The sequence below is a fragment of the Mixophyes fleayi genome, chromosome 3, assembly GCF_038048845.1.
Source record: "Mixophyes fleayi isolate aMixFle1 chromosome 3, aMixFle1.hap1, whole genome shotgun sequence".
Taxonomy (NCBI): Eukaryota; Metazoa; Chordata; class Amphibia; order Anura; family Limnodynastidae; genus Mixophyes; species Mixophyes fleayi.
Genome location: NC_134404.1, coordinates 3221218 through 3233336, shown reverse-complemented (window position 1 = coordinate 3233336; position 12119 = coordinate 3221218). Strand labels below are relative to the sequence as shown.

The window sequence follows — 12119 nt, the reverse complement described above, 5'->3', positions numbered from 1 at the left end:
ATCCATCCCTAGTCGGCAATAGGCACAGGGATACTGCAATAATTATATGACCTCATATGTAGGGAAATCAAATGTAACTGATTATTTGGGAAAATGTATGTAATAATTACTTTGAGCATACTACGTGGCACAATATATACAGTCCATGTTACTGCATCCACCTATGTTGTTATTTAATACTGATCTTATTGTTATAGTGAAGCCAGGGCAATGTCCAGTAACAGAAGTTTGTGAAGAACTGCTGCTTCGACCACGTTGTCAGACGGACAATGACTGCGATGGGAAGGAGAAGTGTTGTGGGAAGAAGTGTGTGGCTCCACAAATAGGTAATAGAAATGTACAGACACATAATGGTTTTATTACCTAATAACAGATTATGTAAATCTACACCTGCGTTATAGTGTGAGATTAGTACTGGAGTAAGCTTAGTACCAGACTATCTCCCCTGTATTATACCCCTCTGTCATAGTTAATAAATCCCATCCATGTGATATCACAGCCAAAATGACAAACAATTAGGCTTAGAAAAAGTGCTCAAAAAGTACCTCTACAAAAGAACCCATGAAAAGTGAAACCGAGCACAATAAGTTGGTTCATATTGTATGTACAGTACACAGAAGTCAGGAGTACAGATTATTTTTGAAAATAAGAAATTGAATTGAGAAGGGAGTAAATCTAATCTTCACCAGTATTTTTAAAGTACATGTTTATGTATTGGTTTAGACTAATTAATACATAAAATAATCCATAAAAATGGACTATCTTATCATCCAAACTTCAGAATGGCTTACTGCTGTGAAAGTAATATGTGTATTCGCTTTGAGGATACCGAGCTTATAGGTAATTCTTTTGACCGCTGAGTACTAGCCGGTCAGCCTGAAGGCAACCTTATGATACCTCTACGTGTTTAGTCCATGGAAGCCTAGAAGACCCGAACAAGGACCATAAGCCCTAGTCAGTTCTTCCCTGAAGTAAGAAAGAGCAATGCAGCAACATGTGCTGTTTATATAGATCCAAAACCAGGCTCCACCCCGCCATAAATTCAATTTAGCAAAGAAACACCTGAAAGCTGCACCAATGTTCGTGGATATTTTGGTAGGGTGGTCAATCTAGGAGAGGGGGGAGGGGACACACTGAGTCCACCAACAAGGACTAGGTGTGACTGAGCCAGTGGACAAGGTCTTTATGAGCAGGGTCAGTACCTTTCTTCCCTGGCTTGGCCAGAGACCGACCTCATTACCTTACACTCAGCAGACCATAGCTTCAATATAGAGATTAGTGCATCTATTAATGTTTAGCTACCGGCAACAATGAAGTATCTATACTTGGGCTTCAATATATAAATATATAACAGTGATATATAAAAGTAAGTGTTACAAATACAGTAATCTGTAGTGTAACAAAGAGCTGTACAATTGAGAGATATTTAAATGATGTATCCTACACAGTCACACAGACTCCCTCCTGATTTATACCACCCCCTCCCTAGTTAGGTAAGAGAGCACTAGCTTTAAACTGACACTTTTTGCGTTTCTAGTAATGTACACCTGGTAAGTTTTGCCAATAATAGGAATATGTTCATATCTATGACACCCACCTGGCAAAATTTAAGAACGGTAAGATACTAATACAGTGTTGTTGAGAGATATGCCAGGTGGGAATGACATATATTGCCAGCTGTGTCTGGCACCCTGCTCTCGGCACAGTCTCATCCTATAAAGGAGATCACTCTCGCTCACACTGTGGTCCTCTGTAGAGTCATGCAGTATAGATCAGTTATCAGATCTGCTGGAGACTGAAGCAGCTCTGTACAAAATAACGATCTGCTCCACAAGACACTCCTGCTCGTGCCCTCAGTCTGTACCAGGTTCCTCCTTAGACAAAATCAGCAGCTGTCGGCTCACAAGGGAGATCTGTCTGTTATACTGTAGAGCAATAAAGCTTAAGAGTATAAGATGTGTGGATGAAAGAAATTTAAATCAGTCCGGACTCAAAATAACTTGAATCTTTAAACAACTTGACGCGTTTCTCCATATACAATAACAGTTTCCCCAGAAGGGAGACACAGACACAGCATGTTCCATTATTTAAACTAAATTCAACAAAAACAGTGCTGTAATTTTGCAATTACCTACATCACACATTTATTGATATTGTTGCTATGCCATGCTTTTAGCTGTGTTTTAGATTATAATACATTCAAAGTAAATTGTATATTTTGTCTTATTGTGGTGAACTGGGCTTTGTGGTCATATAATACCTTTGATATATATTACTGTATATAATCATATATTGTTTTATATTTTGATCTTTATGAATGTATCCGTATCTTTATATCCTTTTCTTTTAATACAGCATTAACTCCCAGATCACCATTATAAGACCTTTTTTTTCTTTTTTATTACATTTTTAACATGTTATAAATTGGTATTTATATATGAATAAATTATTTTGAATATTCATTTTATTATTAGAATGTTTATTCTTCTTGGATATTATGTTTATATTTCTGTGGGGTTTGCATATACTTAGTTGTATTTATATTTGTATATCCAGTATACGGATAGTATTTTTCTTGTGGAATAGAGGAGGACTGGTCTGGGATACAGAATAAATACAGAATATATGCTGCTAGATACATATAACACAAGTCTATATGTTCCCTTCTCACAGAGCATGCTGGGGTCTGCCGAAGCAGCCTGGATGACCTAGCATGTATCACCCTAAAGAAATCTCTGTGCAACTCGGACTCCGATTGTCCCAAGAAGCAGAAATGCTGTCTGTCTGGAGATGTTCAGAAATGTGAGGACTCCTTGAAAGGTAAATAGGTTTTATTCTGTATTCTTCAGTTCTACATGGAAAGAAATTGTCAACTATATCACATTTCACACTAAATGCATAATAGTGAGATTTTATCTTGAACTATGTCACATACTAAGCAGAAAAGATCAGAACATCTATAATACACTGATATATCCTTTATTAAAGTCACTTGTAACTTTATAACAGGATTGTGCTGGAAGTGACTATCACTGTGGGGAGCTGAGTTAGTGACTCATTTCACTCCCACACACTATGGACAGTTTTCTAATGGGAACTGACACATTTCAAAAAGCTGATCCTGCCGTCATGTAAGCTGATGTGACATCACTGGTCCTGTGCAGTCCAACCAATCCACACAGTTCATTTATGCTAAGCATATCTGCCAAACTGTCACTCACACTTTGCCTACTTAATAAGTGAAGCCCCTCCCTCCTAAAAACATGCTGCAGAGAAGTGGTAGAAAGCATAATATACCTATTTAGTTATATAGAAACACTTCTATTTTGTCCCATATACAGTGTTGGACTGGGGCATGAAGGGCCCGCCGGGTGACTGCAATGCTAGGGGCCCACCAGAGGGGGTGTGGCCAGCCATCATAGAGGCGTGACCAGACACTGGAGGGGGAGTGGTCAGCCCACGAAGGACAGCTCGCACCATAGAGTAGTATATAAAGAATGTAGTGTGTATAAAGAGTACACAGTCTTGACCTGCCCCTTAGATTGGGCAGAACAGTCACCAAAAATCGAGATTGTCCCACTAGACCAGGCTTGGCTAACCTGTGGCACTCCAGGTGTTGTGAAACTACAAGCCCCAGCATGCTTTGCCAATTTATAGCAGCTTATTGCCCCTAGGGCTTGTAAGTAAAAGTAGATAAATGAGTCACAGAGGCTTATTAAGGCATCAATGATCAAACTCTATTATCATGTTATGCAGACTAATGCCAATAAGGTTGCCTATGAATCAAATAGCATATTGATATAGCATAATCCAGTGCTGCAACAGTATGTGAATATATCTGCAAGTAGTTTCATACAGTATTTTATTAGTGGTATAGAGGGCATGAAAGATTGGACCATAATAAGAGCATCATAAAGATACATTTTCCTTTCTTGCAGATGCATTTCTGCTATGTCTTAATTGGTATAAGGCAATTAGAATTGTGCCAGAGTGCTCTGTCTAAGGTGAACATAAATGAGGTCAGAGTACAGAAAAATAGTATATTGCTAAGTGTAGCTGGATAAATCATACAGCTGGCTCTGAACTGTCAGACACTGATAGAGGAGGTTACAGCAGGGAGATAATCTCATATGCACATGAATGAGGTCAAAGAACAGACTAGTGATATAGCGCTGAATATAGCTGGATGAATACTACAATAAGCTCTGAACTGTCTGACACTGACTAGAGAGATAACAGTGGGGAGAAAATAGGAGACCCAAACACAGACCAGATTGCAGTGGTGGTGATTGCACCCGACGTATGTTTCGGCCACTTGTTTTTACGAGGGATCAGACAGACCTCAAAATAGTGTTTTCATACTTACTGAATCACTGCGCGAACCAAAAAAGTCTCCCCGCCGCCGTCGCAGTGTTGGTCTGGAGTCATCTGTCACCTGTTCTGTAAGCCCCGCCCTAACAATGGAGGGGGCGGAGCTTAATCACGGCTGGGCCTACCGGTGGTTAGCCCGGCTGGCCGCCAGGCCAGTCCGAGGCTACCCATATACCAAAAACAAATAATGGCTTTAATTTCTGTTTAATGTCAGCCAAACATTATACAGGTCATACAATCATCATAATCTATTTATATAACACCACTAATTCCACAGTACTGTACAGAGAACTCACTCACATCAGTCCCTGCCCCAGTGGAGCTTACAATCTAATTTTTTTTAACACACACAGACAGGGAGAGAGACTAGGGTCAAATTGATAGCAGCCAATTAACCTACCAGTATGTTTTTGGAGTGTGGAAGGAAACCCACGCATGCACGGGGAGAACATACAAGCCCCAAACAGATAAGGCCATGGTCGGGAATCAAACTTATGACCCCAGTGCTGAGAGGCAGAAGTGCTAACCACTGAGCCATCATTAATGTTAATGTTATTTGTGTATCATACCCTAATAAGTGTGACATTGGGTTGTTGTATATAATTACACTGGGAATATATGTGAGGTGGTGGATATGATGGGTCATCTCTGTCTGTAATTACATTCTATACATTTCTAAAACTGGATTCAAAGATCATTTGTCTATTGCAGAGAAACCTGGATCCTGCCCAGTCCCTATAACAAGGTGTATGCCCCTCCCAACCCCCCAGGCCCCTCCTATCTGTAATGATGACAGTGGCTGTCCGGGGAACAAGAAGTGTTGTGTCCGGGTGTGTGAACCAGAGTGCATAGACCCCATCCCATGTAAGTGTATAATGATCAATATTCTAATATTACACAGTTATGATGGAAAATAACACACACTGAGTATTGTGTATCATATTACTGCTCTAATAAGGAGGGAGTAAATTATGTATTTGTACTGGTGTCTACAGGGTACTAGATAAACAGTAATGAACAGTAATTAGGGTATAAAAAAAGGAGATTAAGTAGGAGATCTACAAAAGGTCAATATGTAGAAATAGAGGTAAAATTGGTATTTTAGTGATTTACAGGTTGATTTCAAAATCACAGAATCTATCGAAACAAATATATCTGTAAATCTCTCATTTTACAAATCTCATAAAATAATAACCCAAATCAACGCTGTTAAAAAAATAAACTGTTGTGGATGGGCCCATATATTTCAGTGGTGTTTCCACAGCTGTTCAATTAACCCCAGTGAAATGAATGGTCCTATTGAAATGAATGTGAAAGGTTCAGTTTTTCTATTACTTGTCAAACGGTGAGTTATAAATAGTTTGGTATTTGGACATTCAGGAGGAGTCAGATGTATTCTAATATTTCATGTTTTTCTATATCCCCGGAACTCCCCAGAAGTCCTGGTTTTATTTTACCAGGAAATAATTTGTTATCACTCTGCCTATAATTTCATGTCTCGTCATCATCTTCATCATTTATTTCTATAGCGCCAGCAATTTCCGTAGCACTTTACAGTTAGAACAAGCACAGTAATAACACAATACTGAGTAATACAGACAGAGAGGTAAGAGGGCCCTGCTCACAAGCTTACAATCGATGGGATAATGGGAGAATGATACTTGAGGTTAAGTCTACATATTCCATATTGGTCCAACCAGAGTGCAAATGTAAGAAGTGCTTAGTTTGCTATATGATCCAGTCACACAGCAATGATGATCAGGGGGTCAGAAGGTTGTTGTCTTGTGTGAACTGTGTAAAGGGTGGTAATGGGGTAACCAATGGAGGTTAACATTGTGGTTTAGGAATATTATAATCTTGCCTGAAGTGGTGAGTTTCAGATCCATAAGAAAAAGATATGACCAACTAAGCACTCCAGGTATGAACACAAAATTACATGAATACTTTAAACTTTATTAGTATACATTACATTAGTACACAAGTGAGTGAATGATCAGGTGATTACATGAGGCAGGGGACAAGTGAGTGAATGATCAGGTGATTACTTGAGGCAGGGGACAAGTGAGAGAATGATCAGATGATTACATGAGGCAGGGCACAAGTGAGTGAATGATCAGGTGATTACTTGAGGCAGGGGACAAGTGAGTGAATGATCAGGTGATTATATGAGGCAGGGGACAAGTGAGTGAATGATCAAGTGAATACATGAGGCAGAGGATAAGTGAGTGAATGATCAGATGATTATATGAGGCAGGGGACAAGTGAGCGAATGATCAGGTGATTACATGAGGCAGGGGACAAGTGAGAGAATGATCAGATGATTACCTGAGGCACAAGACAAGTGAGTGAATGATCAGGTGATTACACGAGGAAGGGGAAAAGTGAGTGGATGATCAGGTAATTACATGAGGCAGGGCACAAGTGAGTGAATGATCAGGTGATTACATGAGGAACGGGACAAGTGAGTGAATGATCAAGTGATTACATGAGGCAGAGGACAAGTGAGTGAATGATCAGATGATTACATGAGGCAGGGGACAAGTGAGTGAATGGTCAGGTGATTACATGAGGCAGGGGACAAGTGAGTGAATGATCAAGTGAATACATGAGGCAGAGGACAAGTAAGTGAATGATCAGATGATTATATGAGGCAGGGGACAAGTGAGTGAAGGATCAGGTGATTACATGAGGTAGGGATCATTTGAGAGAATGATCAGGTGATTACATGAGGCAGGGGACAAGTGAGTGAATGATCAGGTGATTATATGAGGCAGGGGACAAGTGAGTGAATGATCAGGTGATTACTTGAGGCAGGGGACAAGTGAGTGAATGATCAGGTGATTACTTGAGGCAGGGGACAAGTGAGTGAATGATCAGGTGATTACTTGAGGCAGGGGACAAGTGAGTGAATGATCAGGTGATTACATGAGGCAGGGGACAAGTGAGTGAATGATCAAGTGAATACATGAGGCAGAGGACAAGTGAGTGAATGATCAGATGATTATATGAGGCAGGGGACAAGTGAGTGAATGATCAGGTGATTACTTGAGGCAGGGGACAAGTGAGAGAATGATCAGATGATTACATGAGGCAGGGCACAAGTGAGTGAATGATCAGGTGATTACATGAGGCAGGGGACAAGTGAGTGAATGATCAAGTGAATACATGAGGCAGAGGACAAGTAAGTGAATGATCAGATGATTATATGAGGCAGGGGACAAGTGAGTGAAGGATCAGGTGATTACATGAGGTAGGGATCATTTGAGAGAATGATCAGGTGATTACATGAGGCAGGGGACAAGTGAGTGAATGATCAGGTGATTACATGAGGCAGGGGACAAGTGAGCGAATGATCAGGTGATTACATGAGGCAGGGGACAAGTGAGAGAATGATCAGATGATTACATGAGGCACGGGACAAGTGAGCGAATGATCAGGTGATTACATGATGCAGGGGACAAGTGAGTGAATGATCAGGTGATTACATGAGGCAGGGGACAAGTGAGAGAATGATCAGGTGATTACATTAGGCAGGGGACAAGTGAGTGAATGATCAGGTGATTACATGAGGCAGGGGACAAGTGAGTGAATGATCAGGTGATTACATGAGGCAGGGGACAAGTGAGTGAATGATCAGGTGATTACATGAGGCAGGGGACAAGTGAGTGAATGATCAGGTGAGTACATGAGGCAGGGGACAAGTGAGTGAATGATCAGGTGATTACATGAGGCAGGGGACAAGTGAGTGAATGGTCAGGTGATTACATGAGGCAGGGGACAAGTGAGTGAAAAATGAATGGGTAAATGGTGCACTGTCATTTATATTATACTTTTTGAAAACCTGTGTCTGTTTTGGTAACACCTATTGAAGTGGATCTCTAAATGATCTACTGAACACAAAATTATTTTCTTTTGTCTCTCTCTCTTTATGTCTCCTGGCTTTGAATATATTTTGCTTTGTAATAACAATTTACCAGAAATGCATTTTCTTGACATCTGGGTTAAATGTATCAAACTGCGATTTGGCATTTTCAGAGATTTTCTCAGCCGAGTTTAAACTCACCGAGGTATTAAAGTTCGAGTTGATATAAAATTGCCAGTAAAGTGTTTTTTCCAAAATCTCCGTTTCCAAACTCGCTACAAATCACAGTCCCTATGTTTTGCCACTGTAGCGATACAAGTCGCGAAATGTATGAAGCTCAGATTTCTGTTACACTGCTGGACAATGTTACTAGTACAGGAGGCACAGTACAAGTTTAACGTAATCATGGTTTCTTCTTTAGCGGGGATTTTTTTTTTATTCATTTTCTTATGGCGACCACATTATCTCAAAAATAAATTGGAGGACCAAATTTCTTGAATGATTATATGTATGTTTTTTTTTTTTTATTATTATATTATAGTGGCTATTTCATTACCAGTGGGGCAATAATTATGTTTTTCATTTGTGCAACACTTAATATTTCCAGATGGAGACACCATTTAACGTACATACTTGTGGCACTACAAGTGGCAGCATATACGTGTACTAATGGGCATGCTGCCACTTGTATTACCACACTTATGTACTTTACCTCTAAACAAGAAACCATGATTACCTTCATAAATAAAACTTGTATTGTGCACCTGTTATGTTATCATTGGCCAGAAAGCTCTAACAACTCTAACTCTAACTTTCTTTTCTGTTAAATCTCGGACAAGTTTCTGTTTAATATCTGGTGAGTTTCACTAAAACACAGGCGGGATAGGTGTTTTAAAATCAATACAAATCACCTGAGATTGGATTTTGGAATGTCACAATTGCAGGTTAATACATATGGTGACTTTGCACATAAAACCACCAGTGATCTTTAGTGATTTGCGATGATTTCAAATCGCTAACTAAATTACAGCCTGATACATTTACCTCTGATAAACTTTGTTTCAGGCAATAATTCCTGCACAGACAGGTTCCTCCCCAACACACTAAGGAAGCCATTACATACAGTCTGGCCACCGAATACTATCAAATATCTTCTGATCCAGTGGAAAAGAATAGACACCACAATGTTCTGGTTGGGTCTTTGAAACAAACATGCTGCAAAAGTCAATAAAGTCATCCACAGAGGCATTATTGTGAGCACTACTGTTAGGTGCACTCAGCTCTGCCTTCACGTGCAGTACAGTGTGAGGCAGGACATACCTCCCAACTGTCCTTGTAGTCAGACCAAATCCTGATTAAACGAGACAGTCACCCAAATTCTGGACTGTTCCATCAAATTCAGGACAGTTGGCAGACTCCTAACTATACTTGTCACTTTCACCACCTGTGGCTGTTGGTGTCTTTAGTTGCTGCTTGTCTGGATCCTGGAATGTTGGATGCTCTATTTGGAAAAAATGGGTACATGACATTTAGAAAACCCCATCCAGCCCTGACTTTAAATCAATAGTACCCAAATAATTAGGCCTACCTCCAGCCCAACTTTTAAATCACAGTATTCACAATTGATAAATAGACTTATTTCCCTCCAACTAGCCATTAAAATAATAGTATACCCATTTAATAACTAAACCTATTTCCCTGCCTCCAAACAGCCTCGGCAATAAATTAAATAGCATTTATGTTTACTAAATATAACCATTTCCCACAACCATCCCCGGCATTGAATAATTCCTATTCACATTTAATAAATAGCACTCTTCCTCAAACTCAGACCCACATTTAATTAATAGTCCCAAAACATCCCAGCATTAAATTAATGGTCCCTTCACCTTAAATTAATAGATTCCACTATTAACTTAAAAAGCCCCAACATCACTACAAATACATTAATAGCACCCACTATTAAATAATTAGCTCTGACCCACAGCGCACCATTAAATTAATAGCCTACTTCCCACCCAAATTACAATAGAGACCCGCCCACCCCGGCAATAAATTGACAGAATTTACATTTAATAAATATACCTATTGCCCGTAACCTTCACAGCCATTAATAATTCATACCGATATTTAATAAATAGACCTCATTTTCCCCAAACACCCCATCTTAAATTGATAGTCCCCAATATTAAATTAAATAATCCCACTAGTAATTTAAATTGCCCCATCATCCCACAAATAAAATAGCAGTGATTAAATAATTAGCCGCACCTACACTTCCACCATTACATTAATAGCCCATATTATTTTAAGATTACCCCTTTCTTCACTCACAGATTATATTAATATACTACCCCCCCTCTCAATGACCCCTGCCCTGGCCAAAATGGTCTTTTGCAGTCTGGCTGGGGGGTGGGGCATATGCATCATTGCCCCCCTGCTCATCCCGCCCCCTGATTACAAATAAGAGTTGCTTACATTACCAGCTACTATTTTGTATATTGTAATAAACTGTGACATAGGGATTGGTTTGCCACAGGCTTCTAAACGAGGAGACAGGTATTTAGATGGCACTCTGCAGAGGAAGGCTGCAAACAGAGTTACACATGTGAACAGCAGTGTACTTAGGATAAAGAGATGAAGATGGAGGACATATGTGTGACAAAATAATAGTAGAGTAAATTACATTAATGGAAATGGTTTGTAGCGCTTTCCACAGCTAGCAGCCGGTTAACAGGATGGGCCTGCACTGAGGCTAATCAGAACAGAACATCTGCAGGGAACTCATCCTAAAGGCAAGGTGGGAGTGACATCTGTCCATCAAGCTAGGGCTGTGGGAGAAGTGTAAAGTTTTTAAACATGCCTGTTGTCATTATGCCGGGTGACTGATGCCAGACAGTGGCCGGTGTCTAGGGATCTGGCCTCTGCTACTTTAGCATTAGGGTCACAAGAAAATAGTGTGCAAATGTATGTATTACTTTGTCATCCTGACAAAGTAAAAAGCAAAGTAATAAAGCAAGAAGGTGTTCCTGTGTGCATCACCTGAAGTCTTACCCTACGAGGAATATGTATAACTTTAACCTTTGTATTCTATAAGAGATATATGTATAGGATATGTAAATTATATGACAATATTAATATATATGTTTTAAATTTTCAGCAACTCCTTTAGATTGATGAATTTCGATCAACCAGAAGATAGATCACCGGGTTTCATGTCCCAGAATTCCCTGTAATGTCGGCAGCCAACATTGCTGGGAAAGCAGAACAAATACGCATACACGCTGGCAGATATCTGATTATTAGGGGTTATACAACCTTTTCTTACTGCATCAGTTTTCATAAATATCTCCCATAATGCACTGAGAGTGTTTAAAACTTTTGCTCTTCTTTAGCTGTACTTTATAAATGTAATTACAAGTTTTCCATCTTGTAAGTTTGGCATTTTTAAAATATTCCTCTTTATAACTAAATAAACCTGATTAGCTGCCACTTGTTGTCGGGTAATATGCACCTAACATCACAGGGTTTACACACATGGGTTGTATGAAACATATGTAAAGGTTCCTCAGCTCCTGTAGACACCTAGATATAATGGACATCTCAGCAATGTTTTTAATTTTCGTTTTAACAATGATCAGAGTGTAATCCTCCAAGAAAACTGCTATATATATTATCTATGGTATGATGCAGTGACAGAAGTGGAAATTTAGAAGTGACGGTATGGAAAAGGTAATAAAAATGTAAGTGACCGGGATGTGATAGTGATACAATGAAGGGAGTAGGAGATATGGCGGTATGACATACCCCGTATACCCCCCACTTCCACTACTATGTGTGTGTGTGTGTGTGTGTGTGTGTGTATATATATATATCTTCAGCAGCA

The 12119-nt window shown here is 39.6% G+C and overlaps 1 protein-coding gene and 1 long non-coding RNA gene across 3 annotated transcripts in view; both read left to right on the top strand.

Moving 5' to 3' along the window:
- Positions 1-11725, top strand: part of LOC142143309 (uncharacterized) — a 29369-nt gene extending 17644 nt beyond the window's left edge. Inside the window, exons 4-7 of the mRNA XM_075201036.1 lie at positions 198-326; positions 2674-2820; positions 5083-5235; positions 11394-11725. Coding sequence (XP_075057137.1) covers positions 198-326; positions 2674-2820; positions 5083-5235; positions 11394-11410 — 446 coding nt within the window. The 3' untranslated portion in view covers positions 11411-11725. The remainder of the gene's footprint in view (positions 1-197; positions 327-2673; positions 2821-5082; positions 5236-11393) is intronic.
- Positions 5242-9266, top strand: LOC142143312 (uncharacterized). Of its 2 annotated transcripts, none has more exons than XR_012689501.1 (3): positions 5242-6528; positions 6729-6768; positions 6889-9266. It is a non-coding gene; the product is annotated as an uncharacterized LOC142143312 (long non-coding RNA). The 2 variants fall into 2 exon arrangements; XR_012689502.1 differs by having other exon boundaries at positions 6729-7112; positions 7394-9266.
- Positions 11726-12119: the final 394 nt, after the last annotated feature.